This window comes from Macaca nemestrina, chromosome 2, assembly GCF_043159975.1.
Source record: "Macaca nemestrina isolate mMacNem1 chromosome 2, mMacNem.hap1, whole genome shotgun sequence".
NCBI lineage: Eukaryota > Metazoa > Chordata > Mammalia > Primates > Cercopithecidae > Macaca > Macaca nemestrina.
This window is the reverse complement of record NC_092126.1, coordinates 45,536,912-45,557,407: the sequence shown is the minus strand read 5'-3', so window position 1 is coordinate 45,557,407 and position 20,496 is coordinate 45,536,912. Positions and strand designations below refer to the sequence as shown.

Sequence of the window (20,496 nt, the reverse complement as noted above, 5' to 3'; positions counted from 1 at the left end):
CTTTTTTTTTTTTTCTTTTTTTTTTTGAGACAGACTGTTGCTCTGTCACCCAGGCTGGAGTGCAATGGCATGATCTCAGCTCACTGCAACCTCTGCCTCCCAGGTTCAAGCAATTCTCCTGCCTCAGCCTCCTGAGTAGCTTGGGATTACAGGCATGCACCACCACGCCCGGCTATATTTGTATTTTTAGTAGAGACGGGGTTTCACCATGTTGGACAGGCTGGTCTCAAACTCCTGACCTTAGGTAACCCGTTCGCCTCGGCCTCCCAAAGTGTTGGGATTGCACTTTTATTTCAGAATATTGTTATAATTGTTCTATTACTTATTAATTTACAAATTAATGTTTACCACAGCTATGAATGTGTAAGGAAAAGGATAGTATATATCCATGGTTTCAGACACCCACTGGTGAGCCTTGGAATGTAACCCCCCATGGATAAGGTGAGAACTACTGTAATTGATCACAAACATACACATTAAAATAAATGCCACTTACTAGAACGACGCTGACCATCAGAATCTGACTGAGGAGGTTCAAATCGACTTAATCTGCCTTTTGTTTTATGTCTCTCATCACGTTCCTCTTGAATTCTGTTGAAAATATTTACAATCACTTATAATGAGCCAAAATTTGTTCCTTCACATTTAAGAATAGCGCTTATCAAATTACTATCATCAAATAACTAGAAATATCTGTAATTAAATACTGGTACTGAGAACCAAGATAAGAGAGTCCCTCAGCTATAATAAAACCACGAGCAAATTTCTAATATATCATACTGGCAATGGAACACAAAGCCTACTTTAAAGGTGAGGAGGAAATTCAACATTAAAACCACTGAATTTGTTTCTTGCTAAGTCTGGCTGCCCCTCACTCCCACCCCAGTGAGTATACTGTTTCCACTGCAAACAGGACTCTGGACATTAAATAAATCAATTGAACTGAATATTCATAATGCAAGCAACCCAGGTACTGGACTAAATGCTAATTTATTTTCAAAGATACCCCACCAAATATTATAATATCTAAAACAATCTCATAACAAAGTGGTTAGTAATAACTAACTGGTACAGTATATTCTTTATACTTGCATCTGTTTATGTATCAGCTCAATATACCTATGATAGTTATTCTCCACACTATAAAACTTACTGCTTTAATTCTTCTTTGAAGAGTTCCAAATTGCTTTTTTTCTTTTCTTTCTCTCCTTTTTTAAGTGGCTATAAAGGATATGACAAGTTATACTTCAAACAAAAGGTTAAGCAAATCTAATGATTCAATAATAGCCTTTTTACATCATTTCAGTACAAATTGTATGTTCTAATTAATTAAAAAGAAAGAATGCTTTTCTTATCATTTAACTTCCCTTCCCCTTCCTCCAAAATAACAAATTATTAATACAATTAGACAATTAAAATGACAACCAGTAGTCAGGGAAATTAATGAACATGAAGTAACTGAACTGCCATGGAAAGTAACTGCCAAAAATACGCACTCTTCAAAACAATCACCTTTGGAGGACGTGAATTACTGGAACAATAAGTAACATCTTTGGAATCCTCTTTTAAAACTGCTTCTTAATCTACTTTTGGAATCCTTCTTTTAGAAGTGCCAACATAATTTAATAGGGAAGAATAATATTTTCAAAAAACGGTGCTTGGACAACTGAATATCCACATGCAGAAAAATGAAGTTGGACTTCTACTTTACACCATATACTAAATGTACAAAATAAACTCAAAATGGTTCATGGATCTAAATGTAAGAGCTAAAACTATAAAACTTTTGGGAGAAAAACACAGGAATCTTCATAATCTTGAATTAGGTGATGGTTTCTTAGATATGACACCAAAAGCGTAAGTAACAAAAGAAAAAAACTGATAAAATGGACTCCATTAAAGTTTAAAATCTCCAAGCTTCCATCAAGAAAATGCAAAGACAACCCAGAGAACAGAAAACATTCCCAAATCATATAGCTGATAAGAACCTTGACTCAAGAAGATGTAAAATACTCTTACAATTCAACAACAAAAATACAAATAACCCAATTAAAAAGTGGGCCAAGTATTTGAATAGACATTTCTCCAAAAGAAACCTATAAATGGACAATAAACACATGAAAAGATGCTCAATATCATCAAGTAAGTGCAAATCAAGACCACAATGAAGTACAACTTCACACACACTAAATGACTAAAATAAACTTTTCAAACAAAACAGTTTTGTGTTTGTTTGTTTTTGAGATGGAGTTTCGCTCTTGTTGCCCAGGCTGGAGTGCTATGCAGTGATCTTGGCTCACCGCAACCTCCGCCTCCCGAGTTCAAGCAGTTCTCCTGCCTCAGCCTCCCGAGTAGCTGGGATTACAGGCATGCACCACCAAGCCCGGCTAATTTTGTATTTTTAGTAGAGACGGTGTTTCTCCATGTTGGTCAGGCTGGTCTCAAAGTATTAGTGTACGACGTGAGAAAACTGGAACCCTCAAACATTACTGGTGGGACTGTAAAGTGCTACAACCACTTTCGAAAAACTGGCAGTTTCTCAAAAGGCTAAACACAGTTACCATGTGACCCAGCAATTCCACTTCTCCCTGTGTGTATATACATGTATCCAAGAGAACTGAAAACGTAAGTTCACACAAAAAAAGCCCACACATGAATGTTTACAGCAGCATTATTTCTAACAGCAGAAAAGCGGAAACAAACCAAATGTCCATCTACTAAATAATGCACAGATAAACAATATATGGTATGTCTATAAAATGGAGTATTATTCAACCACAAAAAGGAATGAAGTACTGATACATGCCACAACAAAGATGAACTTTGAAACATTATGCTAAGTAATGAAGCCAGATACAAAAGACCAAATGTTGTATGATACCATCCATACAAAATGTCCAGAATAAACAAATCAAGAGACAGAAAGTAGATTAGTAGGTTGTCAGGGACTGAAGTTAATAGGGAAAAAAAGAAAAATAGGAGTGACTGATAATGGTAGGGATTTCTTTTCAGGTTGATAAAAATGTTCTGAAATCAGAGTGGTGACTGTTGCACAACTTTGAATATACTTAAAACCACTCAATTGTACACTTTATTTAAATTTTTTTTTTTTTTTTTTTTTTATAGATGGGAGTCTTGCTATGTTGCCCAGGCTGGTCTCAAACTCCTGGGCTCAAGCAATCCTCCAGCCTCAGCTTCCCAAAGTGCTAGGATTACAGGCACGAGCCACTGCACCTAGTCAACTGTATACTTTAAAAGGATAAATTTTAGCCAGGCATCTGTAATTCCAGCACTTTGCGAGGCCAAGGTGGGCAAATCGCTTGAGTCTGGATGTTCGAGACCAGCCTGGGCAAAATGGTGAAAATCTGTTTTCACAAAAAATACCAAAAAATTAGCTGGGCATGGGACTACATTGCCTGTAGTCCCAGCTACTTAGGAGGTTGAGGTGGGAGGACCACCCGAGCCTAGGAGGTTAAGGCTGCAGGAGCTGTAATCACACTACTGCACTCTAGCCTGGGCAACAGTGAGACTGTCTTCCAAAAAAAAAAAAAAAGGTAAATCTTATTGTATTGTATGTGAATTGTATCTCAATAAAGCTGGATTTTTTTTTCATTGCTTTTAGAGACATTTTTTAAGCCAAACAAAAAAAACCAGGCTTACTATTCAATGCAATCACATTTGTTCACCACATGTGGCTCCAAATGACATGACCCACATCTGTCTGCCATCTCCCATAAAAACCAAACTCTCAAAGAAAAAGAATTTTTTTTCTAACACTGAGAATATTTTAAGTGTCACTAATTCTGACAGTAATTCCCAAAATGTTCTAAAAATGTTCTAGGAAACAGACACTACACATACTAATAATTTAAATACCTCAGTTCATAAATGTTTAAAAAGACAACCCCATTGCAAGTCAAATATAGTCAATTTTTGACTTGCATTATAGTAAATTTTTGACTTGCAATATATGATGAGCATAAATAGCAAATGTTCACTGCTCAAAGAGCATAAAAAGAATATCATCTATGTGTCCTAATTCATTATCTCTCATCTAAGTAAATTACTGGGTTAGAAAGCATCAAAACTTAACATCTACCACTCCTGCCCCCGCCAAAAATGAAAAAAAGCCAAAGTCTTGCTTACAGTGGAAGTATCACTGGCAGTGTCATCTCTGAACATAAACGGTCAATTACTTAAGTATGACTTACAGGTTTTTTGGTTTCTATCACAAGAAGAGATGGTGGTCTTTCATTGGAAGACTGATTTGGAGGATTTTTTTGATCTGCAAATCTTGAAGATGGCTTATAGATTTTACCTCTTTTCTCATCTGTTTCATGTTCTTCTGAAATTTAAAATACTAAGTTTCAAAACTAATTTCGCATTTTATTAAAAACAAGTAAAAATTAGTAAAATGCCTTTAGCATTAAAATGTATCACTATTAACAAATATGAAATTCAAGTATCACCTCAATAATGCTAATTTAATCATTTTGTAGCAAAACTACGACACACATTAAAATCTATGACAAGTGCTCTGCTGTCTTAAAACCTGAAAGGGACTAAATATGTTTAAAATCTGTCTTCAGTATCTCATTAATTGACACTTGGCCATTTATTCTGCTAATATAACCACTACAGGGTGCCAACAGAAAATGTAAAATTCAAAAGCAACCCAACTTTCTTCCACAATTATCTACCTGCAGTCATTCAACCAAGATGGAGTTTGCTCAAAAACTGTAATAGTTATACTTTATTAGCAGTTACACTTATAAACTTACCTTTAGCTGCATTAACAACACCCCCTCGCACAAATGTTTTCACCTTATTACCATCACTTCCTTCAAAAGCAGCAAGAAACTCCTCATATATCTCAGCAGCTGCCTTTTCATCCTCCTAAATACACATGAAAATATTAATATCACGCAATACAAAAATTGTTAATGTACACAGGGCTAAATTTATCAAGGAATAAGATGGAAGAAAACCCTCCCTTCCCAGGTTAAGCAGTCCTAACAATTAATAACATCTAATCTTTAGTAGATATTAAATATTAATTAATGAAACCAAGAGAGGCTTTGCTCCTCTACCGGCAATTTGTAGAACTAGAAAAGAACCCCTAAGTACAGATTAACTAGTAAATTTGTCTAGAGACTACTCAAGCATCAAATTGCATGACAATTGACTATATGAAAACGTATTTTGCTACTAACGTTTACCAAGTTTCCAAGGCATGATGATTTAATTCAGTGAATATAAATATTTTTCAAATCACCAAAAACATGTGTATTAGAAGTTGAAGCAGCAACATCTACCGACAAGTGGCATTAAAGAAAGCTAAGAAGAATCTTGATATAAAGAAAGCTCAGAAGAAATTTGATAGTTTCAATTATTCTAAATGTTCCCAAAACATCTACGAACAGAAGGCCAACAGAATATAACAGAAAATACAGAATAAAATCAAATAGCATGTGGAAATTTAGTGTTCAATAAAAGAAGCATCTCAAATCAATGGGAAATAAAACTTTTCAATAAATGACAGTAGGATAACTGAATATATTATCTGAAAAAAGACAAAAATGAATCTATTCTTGACACCACATACCAGAATAAACTACAAAATAATCTGATTTAATATTCTTAAAAACGAAACCATACAGTAGTAGAGGAAAACATGAGGAAATTCCCTTATTAGCTGATAATGGAAAAAACTGAAAAACCAGAAATCATAGGGAAACACTGATCTGATTGTACAACAATAGTTTCTGCATGGAGAAAAACACCAGCAGCAAAATAAAAAGACAATCAACAAAGTGAGAAAAAAAAATTGTACCTTGTATAACAAAGTGTTAATACAACTTATAGAAAAAAATGAGCAGACAGTTCACAGAAACAAACACAAGAAAAACTGTTAAACTTTACTCATAATGAGAGAAATCCAAATGTAAAACTACACCGAGATACCATTTTTCATGCAGGAGACTGGCAAAACTCCTCTACTGGCAGTGCTATGGAGAAACATTCATTCATACACTACTGACAGGCGTGCAAAATGTCACTGCCCCTACAGAGAGCAATTTGACAATGACAAATACAGAAAAACTACATTTATGCATTTACCATTCAACCCAGTAATCTCACTTATAAGAACATATCCCAAATCTCACCTATAAGAATGTATCCCAAAGATAACACTAGCAAAAAACCCAAACATATGCATAACATTATCCCTCACAGCATTATTTGTAATGACAAAAGAACAAAACATAAATGCCCGCAGTAGAATTTTAGGTGAATAAATGATTGCATATCTACACAGCCATAGCAAAAGAATAAGGAGTATTTCTATATACTTGAGGTAATTTCTGAGATATAATGTTAAGTTACAAAAGCAAGTTGGAAAAAAGTGTACTGTATAAAGCATACTATCATTAATCTAAGGGGAATGGGTACAATGTGCACACACACACACTTTACTTATACAAAAAGAAGATTAGAAAATAGCCAAAACTATAACAAAGAAAAAAGAAACAGGGTGAGGGAACAAGGATAGAAGCTTAACTCCTAGGAATATATGTTGTATTACAGATTTGACTCAGAGGTGGAGCTGAGAATATCCTAGAGGTCAAGAATCTTCAGGAAACATTCCTCTAATACACTTAGACACATTCATTTCTAAGGATAATTCAAAATACATTTTCAACATTACCTTTTTCTTTAATTCTTCCTGTTCCTTTTTACTTAAAGTTCGTTTAGCTGTACTCATTTTTCCAATACTGAATGCTTTAAGTTTGTTTTCCAGAAGAGGCTAAGAAATAAAAAGTATACCTTTACATATACATTCTTAGTGCTATCTAAAACTTTAATACACATCAACTGATAACTAAGTCTTCAGAATAGATTGCCATTTTTAAAAATTTCATTGTAAAGAAAAGCTGGGGCTACTCTACACGTCAGGTGCCTATCTTACTTGACTCTGACGTTAAGTATTCATCAAAGAATGCCTTCATTCACTAGCTCTAGGTCAAAAACATGCAAAAGGCATGTTCAAAAAAAAGGTAAAAATAGAAGAGACAGACACTAATGCTTAGAACAAGAATAAAAGCATTTGAGGAGGGAAAGTACAGATGTTTCTGGGGAAAAGTTGCAATGACAGAAAACAGATCCTGAAGTAGGCAAAGGGAGGCAAACATTTCCATGGTCCCGGGGCAGGAATTTACCATCTACAACCCTCATTTTACATATTATAAATAACTTCTTTTATATAATTTGGTAAATAACCTCATTCTTCATCAATAATACTGATATTTATGAACATAATTTCATTCTTTGCTGGGATTAAAATATCACCTACAGTATTCAAGGTTTCAGCTCAAGTAAAACTATATCAATTTTATATATAAGAAAACAGTATTTTAATGAAGTCTTCATTTATGCAACTTAGAGGCAACTTCCTTCTGAAATATAGCCTGAATATACTGTCTGTAGACCTTTTTGTTCAATCAGTTACTCATTTGATTTATAAACTTAAAAGGTAGGAAATGTTTATTAAATACAACCTAAAATACTGAAATCTGAAGGTTTCTCTCTCTACTAAAATGAGAAGCTAACCAATTACAAAATTAAGACTTTAAATTCCCTAGTCATTAAATAGGCTTGCCTTTGGGAGATGCAGAATAGAAGAGTAACATTGCTGCTAACTATTTTAAAGTTAATTAAAATCCCTTTGAGGAAAAATAAAGCAGTTTATAACCTAAAAGTCAATATTGGGTTTCAGGAGCAGATTCAAAATACATTTTCTCAAAATAGAAAATCATTTTGCCATCATTTGGTCTCTCCGGTTTCAACTTCAAAAGTTTAAACAAGTGGCAAAATTATATATGAATTAAATGAAACCCAAGGAAAAATCACCATGCTCAAATTTTACTTATACCCTAAGAGCTAAATTCAGACACCCAAGAGAGATATGGCTAAGGAAACTATGGGGTATTTATTCAAATAAACAATATAAGCAATCATTCAAAAGTTTGTTTACAGAATTTTTGCAGAAATGAAAAAAAATTTGTAACTAAAAACAGGGTATTTTAAAATGGGTTCTTGTAAAATAAATCTAGGCAAAGTAAAAATATATTTATACCTAGAAATATTAAACAAGAAAAATAATTTGTTGTCAGTGGTTAATACTGGCTGGTGATGACTGTGTTATGCTACAAATTTAACCACAAGAAAAAATTACTTGACATAGAATAAAAGTCTAAAAGAGCCTGAGAGCACTTTACAGATCTAAAAGTGAGGAAGTTCCTTCTCTGTGTTCCTGTATTACCCTGGGCACTGCACTTATTAGAGTGAATAGCACCTGCTCCTGTTTGTTTTCCAAAGTGAGACTACAAGCTCTCTGGAAACAAGAATAGTGTTTCAATGATCTGTGCATTTCCAGTAACTGATATTTGGTACTTGGTTCAATAAATTTTTGATATAAGTGGGGAAAGATAAACTTGACAATTAACCATTTTAAATCCAAACACCACTTTTCTTTTTGAATAAAATTTAAAACTCTAAAATGAAATATATCTCACATTTGAGCTAAAAGGATGTCCCTATATAAACGAGTTTACTGTTATCCCAAATACAAAAAGAATGCTATTTTCAAATAGAATAAGATGAAACACATACAAAACCAAATATTCAACCACTAAATTCAATCAAGGACAGATTAACACCATTAACTATCCTTTCTTATCTTTACCTTATCTTATCTATACTCACTCTTGAGAGATTCTGATGAGGAGAATCACAAAGGCTTTCACGGGCACTTTCATTCCTATAATTATGTTTTCTTGGGCTCTTAGGTCGCGTCCGACTTGGCATATCACTATCTGAGGGTCCAGATGCATCCATCTTTAGGAAAAGCAAAACAAGAGAAAAAACAAACCACACATGCATACATATACAGCACTGAAAACTAGAAATAAGCCATGTCAGATATTCACAAATTTCATTGTACATTATCAAAATATCACATCCCTTAATATCACCATTGATTTCATCAAAAGAGTTCTTTTTGTTTTTTTGAGATGGAGTCTGGCTCTGTGGCCCAGACTGGAGTGCAGTGGCACGATCTCGGCTCACTGCAAGCTCCACCTCCCAGGTTCACGCCATTCTCCTGCCTCAGCCTCCCAAGTAGCTGGGAGTACAGGCGCCTGCCACCACACCCGGCTAATTTTTTTGTATTTTCAGTAGAGACATGGTTTCACCGTGTTAGCCACGATGTTCTCGATCTCCTGACCTGGTGATCCGCCCGCCTCAGCCTCCCAAAGTGCTGGGATTACAGGTGTGAGTCACTGCACTCGGCGTAAAAGAGTTCTTAAGAACAGGGGAAGTTTTCAATAACTGTAACTCACAAGCTTGAATTTTATATTGGTAACAGTTGTTTTCCTTGCAGTAACAGGTTCATTACCTTCATTTTCAAGAAAATGTCTGCCAAAATCCCCAAGTCTGATTCACCATAGTTTACCTGTCAGTCACTCCCAAGTAAAACCGGTGTTTCATGAAAAAAGCAACTAGTTTCATTTCTCAACTCAAACAAACATCACATTTTGGTAAGCATAAGTGTTATACGTACTTCTTATCACATAGAATATTAAGACAAACTATACAAAAGATCAAGACAATGGTAAATTTTTACTGCTTGATGAAGTAGTAAAATAGTAGTAATTTTTACTGCTTGGTGAAGCAGTAAAAATTATTTCTAATTATGCTGGTTTCTCAAGTGAAATTATTGTGCCTGCTGGGGAAGAATATAACGACTACACGTATATTCTGGTGTCACTGCCTTGATTTGTGCTGAAGTGCCAACAGTTTACCCACCGAATGCTTTTGCACCTCCAGCTATATTTGCATTAGTGCAACTGCCAAAATGGTGAAAAAGGCATAAATAACGCCTTAGTATTATTACAAAATAGTTTTGAATTCACAGACCCTTTTCAGAGATTCTCAGTGACTCCCAGGGATCTTCTGACTCCCAGGGGTCTTCAGACTACACTTTGAACACTGCTGTAATAACATATACAAAAAAATACTTATTGCAGTATTATCTATCCAAAATGTTACTCGAAAGCTTTTAACAAAAAATATATGCCCATCAACAAACAAATAACAAACAACTGCACCTCCCCACCATAGAACATTATGATGCTTTAAGAAAGAACAGATAAGAGTTATAACAGTTTACCTGCAGGAATTTCCAACACATGTTCTGTGCAGTAAGAAAAGCATGTGTATAATGCATTCCCATAGTCAAAGTGTAAGTACACATACGTATGTATGTACAGATTTTTACACAATAAAAATCATAAGGAAATATACATACTAGGTTTCTAACATGGCTTGAGAGGGCTAACTTATGCAAGTAGAACATAAAAAAAAGGAAGGCACCTAGAAAAAAAGAGTAAAAGGAAAAAAAGCACACACAATATAATTGTACTTATTTGTGAAGTAAAATCATTGATGTAGGGAAACATACGAGGAGAAATTAAATTTTAAAGGAAAAAAGACAAAGATTGCCTTTTATACTCACATGTGCATCTGAAGATCCAGACGAATGAACATCTGATGATCTCGTCTACAAGTATTAAAAATAAAAGTCAATAATTTAAAAATGTCTTACACTAACAAACTATGTCTCTCATGTTATACAAACTTAGTATTTCCTTACTTCTGGCAATTTCTCCTCAGTTAATTAAACTGAGCAAAGGCAGTCTCTGACTTAGGAAAAGATGATGATACAAAGTAAACGTGTAAGTCATTTCTTTAAAATTCAGCCTGCATATTTCCAAAAATATAATATAAACACTAGTGAGATATATATGAGGCACAATTACCTCTTTATAGTATACACTGGAAACCTAACCACCATTTATACAACAGAAGTTTTAGGCAAAAGCTCTTCCTAAACATAGATGCATCATTTACTGCCACAGTACTGCCCAGCAACTTCTTGGTTCACAGTACAAAAACTCTCTTCCTTTCTCTAACCACCCAAAGCCACATAAAGAAATCCACATATAAATGCTTGCTGTCTATTAAAAGGTACAAATTCTGGCTGGGCATGTTGGCTCACACCTGTAATCCCAGCACTTTGGGAGGCCGAGGTGGGTGGATCACCAGGTCAGGAGATCGAGATCATCCTGGCTAACATGGTTAAACCACGTCTCTACTTAAAAAATACAAAAAATTAGCTGGGTATGGTGGCAGGCACCTGTAGTCCCAGCTACTTGGGACGCTGAGGCAGGAGAATGGCGTGAATCCAGGAGGCGGAGCTTGCAGTGAGCTGAGATCATGCCACTGCAGTCCAGCCTGGGTGACAGAACGAGACTCCATCTCAAAAAAAAAAAAAAAAAAAAAGTACAAATTCTGCAGAAAGTTCAAGAAAATATTATCAAATTTCAATACAGCACCATTTACAACTCATTTTAAGGGAGATGATTCTATAGCATGTCACAGGCTGCCTGGTGGCACGAGAAAGAGTTCATATGGTATCTTCCAGCAATGTCAACTGTTAAAACTTCAATTTTTCTTAACTGATCAGATTATACATGGTATGCAATAATTTGTTTTCACTACGCATGTAAAGACAGAGATGACAAGCTGCAAGGCTATTAACTAAATATATGCTATCCTTCTGAAAGAAAGATTCTCCAAGAATTTTTACTTGGGGATCCAAAATATAACTGTCACCGAGCTGTTTTTATTTTTGAGGGTACAGGGTAGTGAAATTTTACTTGTTCTTATTTATATATTTAAGTGTTAAGTGTTCAAATGAAATCAAGAATATTGAGATCACAAATATCTCACCTGACCCCAACTCCCAGTCCAGATGTCATATAAAGCTCAAGACAAAATTATTTTAAGAGAAAATTGAAGATTCGTATGTTATTTTAAAAAGAGCAAATCAGGAAGATTAATATAGATCCATACAGTATTGTTTTATTTATGTTGTCCAAACATAAGGCTAAGAACAGCTGGTAAGAAGTTTGCACTGAATCAATTTACTCCTCTGAACTCCACTGTATTGCACATTAGCACAGGCAAAAATCAGCCAAGGACAACCAAGCACTGGGACGCCTCCCATCTCATTCTTTCTTTTGTTCTTTTTTTTCCTTCAGACAGAGTCTCACTCTGGAATATAGTGGCAGGACCCTGGCTCACTGCAGCCTCCGCCTCCCAGGTTCCAGTGATTCTCCTCCCTCAGCCTGCTCGGTAGCTGGGATTATAGGCACGTGCTACCATGCCTGGTTAATTTTTGTATTTTTAGTAGAGACAGGGTTTCACCATGTTGGCCAGGCTGGTCTCGAACTTGTGACTCAGGGGATCTGCTCGCCTCTGAAAGTGCTAGGATTACAGACATGAGTGACTGCACCCAGCCCCATCTCACTCTTTCTGTCCATGGTTTTTTTGTCCCCAACTTTTGTCTCCACCTTCATTTTCTTCTTGCAGCTAATCTTTCTTAAACGTCAAGATGGTATAAAAGAAGAAAATTTTTAGTATTAACTATGAAACACACTCTGAAACATATCTTGAAACTCATCAATTTACAAATATCTAGAAATTTAAAAATCCAAAAGAATAAACAACCACTCTTACAAAAGTAGTTCAGGCAAGAGGCTGAAGGGAGTGAAAAAAATCAACGGCCTGGGCCGGGAGCTGTGACTCACACCTGTAATCCCAGTACTTTGGGAGGCTGAGGCAGGTTTATCAAGAGATGGAGACCATCCTGGCCAAATCTGATGAAACCCCATCTCTACCAAAAATAACAAAAATTAGCCGGGCGTGGTGGCGGGCGCCTGTAGTCCCAGCTACTCGCTGAGGCAGGAGAATTGTGTGAACCCAGGAGGCAGAGCTTGCAGTGAGCTGAGATCGTACCACTGCACTACAGCCTAGGCAACAGAGTGAGACTCCATCTCAAAAACAAACAATAACAACAAAAACAAGTCAACTGCCTTCCAATACACCAGTATTAACTTGCTAGGTAACAAAAACATCCTAATCATAAAAGCAACAAAAAATATAAAAACATCTAGAAACCAATTTAATAAATGTATATAACCCTTGTGAAGAAAAAACAAAAACTTTAGGAGAAATCCAGTTACTCAAGTCACCTTTTCAAAAGATTCATATTACTGGATGGGAAAATTCAATATAATGTCAATGATACCTAAATTTCTTTACATATTTAATACAATTTCATTCAACAGCTCTAAATTCCAAAGGGAAATATCTGCAAGGGGGCAAAGGAATTGCCAAAACAATTCTAAAGTTCACCCAGAAAGAACAAGCATCCAAAAGAGTAACTAAGGAAGTGCTACCCTTTCTTTAGTCTTTTATGCCATCACATCCAAATCATCATTTCTAGGATTTAAAAACAAAAGATACAAGAACCTAGACATTCTGCCTATTTCCAGACAGTTAACTCTTCCCTGACTCCAAGTCGTCATCAAAAGATGAAGCTCTATAATCTTTAAGAATCTCACTTGCATAACCATTCATCAAATAAAATAATCTCTAATACAAAAATGAGTTCAAAAGTAACAATTTTGTCAGCTTTCAAAATAATACAATTTGATAAATTTGCAAATAGAGCAATAACAGCATGGTGTAGGACAATGCACCGGTGTACGATGTAGGACAATGCATCAGCTGATGTCAATCAGCTTAAGATGTTACTAATCACATTTATTGCAACCAGACATTTTCCACTGATACACACCTATAGCTAAACAGCTTTCAGCACAGAACTTTTTGAGGGTTAAGAACAGTTCAAACAGCAGTTAACACAATTTTTAAAAGAATAATCAACTTCTAAAGATAACAGTCAAAGTAAACAGTAAATATAGCACTACTTCAGAAGCTAAGCCTCTCCCTCTTCTTAACCTGGAGCTGAACTGTATTATTTGTCTTGAGTTTGGCTTTTTATTGTTAACTGAAGAACACAAACGAATGATGCTTAAAGATCTCCTAAGTCTACAGCACAGCTCCTTATCCAAATGAAAGGACCCAAAAGCCGCTGGATGGAGTGGCTCACGCCTGTAATCTCAGCTACTCAAGAGGCTGAGGTGGGACGACTGCTCGAGGCCAGGAGTTTAAGACCAGCCTAACAAAGCAAGAACCCCGTCTCGGGGTGGGGGGGCGGGGGCGAGAGGGAAGAAAGAAAGCAAAGAAAAAAGACACAAAAGCAAGAAATGAAAAGGAAGACTAAGGGAAGTTTGAGACAATAAAGTAGCATACACAAGAGAAATTTTGGAGCAGAGAAACCAGACAGTACAAATGTGGGGAGGGACAGCAAGAAAGTCTAAAAAGAAAAAAAGATCATTCTGATGACTGCTAAGGGGATAAAAGTGAAGCCAACTACACTACCTATTGCCCTACAGCTTGCTGGCTAATTTTCTTCCAGCTGCTCCAATTTTACTTCAAGTGAAAGCCCCACATCTGAGTTTCCAAATTAGCAAGCTATCCACAGCAACGTTCCTCCAACACCACCATTCTGCCTAGTGAGCTCTCCATTCTCGTATCTGTCTCCTAATCTCCCCCGTTTCTCCTCTCACCCTCTAAGAGCAGCAACTTTCATTTCCACAAGTTTAACAATCTCTCCTGCAGGAAGCATAGTAACACCTTAATTGTACTATCTTGACTCTCTTCTACTAGACAGCATGCTCCTCAAAAATGGGTAAAAATGGGTACATTCTTTTTTTTTTTTTTTTTTTTGAGACAGAGTTTCGCTCTTTTTGCCCAGGCTGGAGCGCAATGGCGCAATCTCAGCTCTCATGGCAACCTCCACCTCCCAGGTTCAAGTGATTCTCCTGTCTCAGCCTCCCAAGTACCTGGGATTACAGGCATGCGCCACCAGGCCCGGCTAATTTTGTATTTTTAGGAGAGACAGGGTTTCTCCATGTTGGTCAGGCTAGTCTTGAACTATCGAGCTCAGGTGATCCACCCACCTTGGCCTCCCAAAGTGCTGGGATTACAGGCGTGAGCCACCGCGCCCGACCGCGAAAAATGGGTACATTCTTAATTTAACATTGTCTAACTCAACATCACGCACAAGATCTGGCAAGTGACAGAGTCTCAATATACTTGATTTGTCAGAACAAGTACCTACCACCAAACAAAATTACACTCCACACTGTCAACATACTAGGCTGTCCACTCATTAACCACAGCTACCTAGCTTAATACCACTATCCAAGCCAAATCAAGGTATCCATCTTTAAAAAAAAAATTATCATTAATACAAGCACTATGTAAATAAAGTTAAATAACAAATGTAAGATGATTTGTTAAATTACTCAAAACACTACCAATACTATATGAAAAGTTGTAAGTACACTCTGAATAACCTATAGCTTATCTAAACTGAGGAACGGCCTTGTGAAAAACTTTAACTCAGGGAATAGATGCCTAACACTACCATTAGCCTCAAGTGCTACTGACAAATGTATCTTGCTTTCAAAAACGTTATTTCAGCAAAATATACAGCTCACAGCTGATGTGCAATAAAATGTTAAAACTACCTATACTAGAATAAGAGGCAGTTTGTAATATTACTATTTTTGATTTTAATATCTTGTAGCAAGTTTTTTTATTCCAAAAATGACGGCTCCTTGTAAAAAAGAGTGGGGAGTAGAGGGGTAGATGTCTTCAACTTGCATACTAAATGAGCTCTTCTCTCTATGATACCCAGTAAGGCAAATGGGTATCTTTCTTAGAAGGTTTACTTTCCAAGGAAAACAAAGTTTCAGAACTAAAAAACAAAAAGTGAAAATAAAAACTGGACTTTCAGAAAACAATCAATTAAATCCAGAAAGATAGGAATTATTTTTAAAACCATACCAACAGGCATATTCTAGCACCAGTGCTGCAGGTTCAAGTTTCAAGAAAGCATCAATCGAGAAAATGGAAGGAAGTTCAGTTCTACCTTCCACACCAAACGAAAACCTTCTACCAAAAAAAACTACCTTATATTTTAAGATAAGGTTACAACCATATCATAATAAAGATTCAGTTTGAAACTGGCAAACTGTGAAAAGCCTAATTTTCAAGGTATGTATTTTGTTTGGACTTTTTCATAAACTTTCAGTTACCACAAAAAACGAAAACTGGCAGTAATAAATACCTAAGGTTCACAAGCCTTGAATAGATCCTCATTTTACTTATTTCTTAAAAGTGATACTTTTTGTTAATCAGCAAAGGCAGTCAATCAAAACAGTTTCCAAAGCAATTCAGCACTGAATGTGCAAGAAAGTCTGTAGTTTTTTCTGTTTTATCCATTCATCTAACTCAATTTTTAGCGATACGGCAAAAAAGAAAAAAAAGCCACAGTCACAGAGTGAAATAGCAGGGCACGCAATTCCATTACATTAGCAGTATTACCAGCACAGGAAATTGCAGAAGGAAAGAAAATACTAAATTTTCTTCATATCCTAATTTTGCTAAGTAAACAACTGACAGTCCAAAATAATAATTTTTTATAAATTAAATTATAAGAAAATGTTTAACAATTTTATAAGCAAACAATTACAGACTCGCTCTCTGTCCTCTCAAAATCAAAGCTACAATATAACGTCAACACCCCTCCCCAGCCAAGCAATATTTTAGACTAGTGATAAACAAATGCACAGGAAAATTTTAGCTCATTTCTAGAACATTTATTAAATGTCTACATCTGCCAGGCTCTAAAATGCAGAGAACAACAAAATTACACAGAAAATTAAAGTGCATAGGGGTCTCTTCACTAGGGACAATTATGAATAAAGATAAGTCATTCAAGTATACATTCATAAAGTATCATTTTAAAACTAGAGGCCAGGAACGGTGGCTCACTCCTGTAATCCCCGCACTTTGGGAGGCCGAGGCCGGGGGATCACAAGGTCAGGAGTTACAGACCAGCCTGGCCAATAGATGAAACCCCGTCTCTACTAAAATACAAAATACTAAAATACTAAAATACAAATACTAAAATACTAAAAATACAAAAATTAGTCGGGCACCTGTAGTCCCAGCTACTCGGGAGGCAGTGGTTACAGTGAGCTGAGATTGTGCCACTGCACTCCAGCCTGGGCGACAGAGCAAGACTCTGTCTCAAAAAAAAAAAAAAAGCAACTAGAAGACCTGTAGAGGTTATCTAATCTAATCTTTTTATAATTAAGAAATGTTAATAGTTTTGCCATACTGTATATTTTAAAATTACCATTTTCCCAATGTCTAGAAATATAAGCATCCCCATCCATATTAATGGGAATTTAACTACCAAAGAAAACGACGAAACATGAAACAGAAGTATCTGTTCACTCCATCTGTATTGTAAAACATAAGCCACTCATCTGTTCTTTCCTGGGGAAAGGAAATCAAACCAGATATCAAAGGCTAGAAATTCCAAATACTGTAGTATTAGCCAAAATGATCTTACACTTTCTCTAACAAATTTTGTGTTAGAAATAAAAAGCAGTGCGGGGCACAGTGACTCACGCCTGTAATCCCAGCACTTTGGGAGGCCGAGGCGGGTGGATCACCAGGTCAAGAGATCGAGACCATCCTGGCCAACATGGTGAAACCCCATCTCTACTAAAATACAAAAAGTTAGCCGGGTGTGGAAGTGCGCGCCTGTACTCCCAGATACTCAGGAGGCTGAGGCAGGAGAATCACTTGAACCCGGGAGGCGGAGGTTGCAATGAGCAGAGACTGTGCCACAGTACTCCAGCCTGGGCGACAGTGTGAGACTTCTTCACAAAAATAAAATAAAATAAAATAAAAATAAAAATAAAAAGCAGCTATCTGGGCAGTCATTATGACGGCTGATTACTTAGATTCCAAATCACAGGTTTAAAATTTATCCTGACATTTTGAAAGTTAACTTATTTCCTCTAAAAACAAAAAAGGAGAGGGGAAAGAAACTACAATTTATTATGTTGTACTTTATAGACATTAGCTCATTTAATCCTTATATCAACCTTGTAAAAAAAGAATTATATCTACATTACAAATGAGGAAATTGAGGTTCCAGAGTTTAAGCAATCTGCCTTAATATTATCGCAAATATAATTAATTACCAAGTCACGATTTAAACTCAAATCTCTTTTGCTAACAAAATTCATAATCTTCCCACTACATTATGCAGCCTCCAAATTAGTTAAGATATTCTGATTCCTTTTACAGACATCAGTAAGAAATCTGTTAACAGCATCAAGAGATTATAATCTAAGGCAATATAAACAGAAAAGATTACTGGATAATCCAATAATTTATTTATAGGGAACAGCCATCATTCACAATCATGAAAAGTACTATTTCAGAAGGAAGCCTGAACACAGACATTGAAATGTTTTCAATGTATCCAAGACCTCAAGTAGGGAATACTTAAAATATTACTTTGAGAAGAAACAGAAATTGTGAGGCTTATGCATGACTTGTTATGAACGTAGCTAACTTTAGTAATAGCTCCTTAACGGTATGTTCTTGTCATGAGTCTGTTGAGAAGAGTTGGTAGAGAGAGTTACCCCTGTATTCCCCTCGCCCCCAAAGAGGGGGAGAAGACGAAATGTACTGAGGAGGGAAAAAAACTGACACAACACCTTGTAAAGCAGCCGAAACTGGCCCCTTATCAAAGTTTCTACGTAACTAAAGGATGTCTGGTAAGACCATTACTAATTATGAACTAATTATTTTGGTGTACATCATTCACCAAGTGGCATAAACAGTCGGATTAGAGAACGCAAGTAGAAAACGAGTTGATGTTTCTCAGAACTGTAAAAGCAAGCTTCTCTCCTACAGTAAATTTAACTTTCTAATAACTGATTTATAGTCACACATACTCTTTAAGATGTAACAGTCCCCAGCACCTAAAAAAGTGTTATACACCTTTTTGCATCAGCATCGGGAAGTTTAACTACCTAGTGGCAGTACCAATTAATATATTCGAGACCAGAAAACCAAAGCAAACAACGATTAAATGTCCCGCCCAAGATGGCAACTAAGAACCCAACCTTACTAATGCTGAACTACCACCACAGCTCACTGGTTTCACAATACGTGCACAGGATTCCCTGTAAACACAAATGCAATTTACTAATCGTATGTAGCTTAAAAGTCTACGGGGCTTCTCTTTTCACTGTGTTTCTTCAACATGAAGAAAGAGACCACGAGTCCTCTACCCTAAAAAGTGCTTTTTACTTCCCCTTAAGGTAAAGACCACGTGTAGCGTGTACATTAACCTTGGCTATGAAGCACTGCAAAGGAGAGCTTGCTCCCGCCTCTGCATTTCCCACTTCGCGTCTTTGCCCTAGTGGTCCTCCCCTCACAGCTGGCGACCCTAAAGATTATTTATTCCTTGGAGGGAAACTGAGGGAGGCCGGAAGTGAGTGAGATCCAAAACCGAGAAAAAAGCAGCACTTAAGCACCGGGAAGCGATTCCCGCCTCTCTCCCAGGCGCTGTCTGGAGGCCTCAGGGCGCAGGAAGCTGAAATACAGGAGAGCGTTTTCACGACTTCGGACCTCAATCTGAATTCCTGATTTCACTCCAACGCCAAGTGCGGGCCGAAGCACTCACGCCACCCCCCCCTGGGCACGCCAGTTTCGAGCTGAATCCAGGCTGGGAATAAGGGGAGATACCAGGCCTCTCAACCTGCGCACCACGGTGCGGCGGCGCCCGGGCCTACCGTCGCGAGCAGAACGCAGACCCCAATCCCAATCGCCTCTCACAGGCCAGAAGCGTCTGTGGGCCCCAGACGACAGTGGTAGATCCGCTGACTTACGAAATTTTGTCAGAAATTACCTTTGAACTGGCCTTCTGAGATCCGCCTGGCGTTTTGTCCGCCATCTTGAGCTTTGCCCCTCCTTCGGCGGCAGCAGCAGCACGGGCGAGTCGAGCACCGAAAGAGCGGATCTCAGCGAAGCCCGCCAGAGGACCCTGCAAGGCTGAATAGTCGACTGTCGAGATAGCGACCTTGGGGGAAGCCGCTCACGTGACTTCCGGTGTCAGTAATTTCCTCAGCCGCGCTCACTACGCTAGTTTTCCTGGGAGTCACGGTGTTTGGTCACGTTATTGGGTCCGGGAATTCAGAGTATCTCCTTGTCCAGGACCAGCTGATATTTCACTCTCTTATCCCAACGCCAACCCTTGACAGATGCGAACCAGTCGTATTTCCTTTGTGGGAAGGGAGCCGCTTTTTAAAGACGTGCACTGGCCATCTAGGGAGTAGCTTTTACTTCAACTCAAAATAGGACTGGAGCTGACCGGTGGCCTGGCGCTCGATCGACGGAAACGCTGTTCTCGCCACTTCGGCAGCTCCCACGCTTGCAGTCTGCTCATCTTAAGATGGTGAATGTTGACATACGGTTGCGCCCGAAAAGCCGAGAAGAGGAGCGTTTGACCCAACCTGAGGGTGATCCAGTAGACACTGTTAAGGGCGTCTGCAGAGTGGGTGCGCGTGGAGACAGTCAATGAGA

At 37.3% G+C, this 20,496-nt stretch overlaps 1 protein-coding gene across 3 annotated transcripts in view; it reads right to left on the bottom strand.

Moving 5' to 3' along the window:
• Positions 1-19,993, bottom strand: part of U2SUR (U2 snRNP associated SURP domain containing) — a 54,044-nt gene extending 34,051 nt beyond the window's left edge. For 2 of the 3 annotated variants that reach the window (XM_071091067.1, XM_071091066.1), the window contains exons 1-8: positions 19,823-19,969; positions 10,577-10,621; positions 8,767-8,898; positions 6,710-6,808; positions 4,782-4,896; positions 4,212-4,345; positions 1,154-1,221; positions 497-591 (exon numbers count right to left, since the gene is read on the bottom strand). In XM_071091067.1, coding sequence (XP_070947168.1) covers positions 497-591; positions 1,154-1,221; positions 4,212-4,345; positions 4,782-4,896; positions 6,710-6,808; positions 8,767-8,898; positions 10,577-10,621; positions 19,823-19,867 — 733 coding nt within the window. In that variant the 5' untranslated portion in view covers positions 19,868-19,969. Of the gene's footprint in view, positions 1-496; positions 592-1,153; positions 1,222-4,211; positions 4,346-4,781; positions 4,897-6,709; positions 6,809-8,766; positions 8,899-10,576; positions 10,622-19,822 lie in introns of all 3 variants that reach the window. The other variant, XM_071091068.1, reaches the window with a different exon arrangement.
• Between the last annotated feature and the right edge of the window lie 503 nt (positions 19,994-20,496).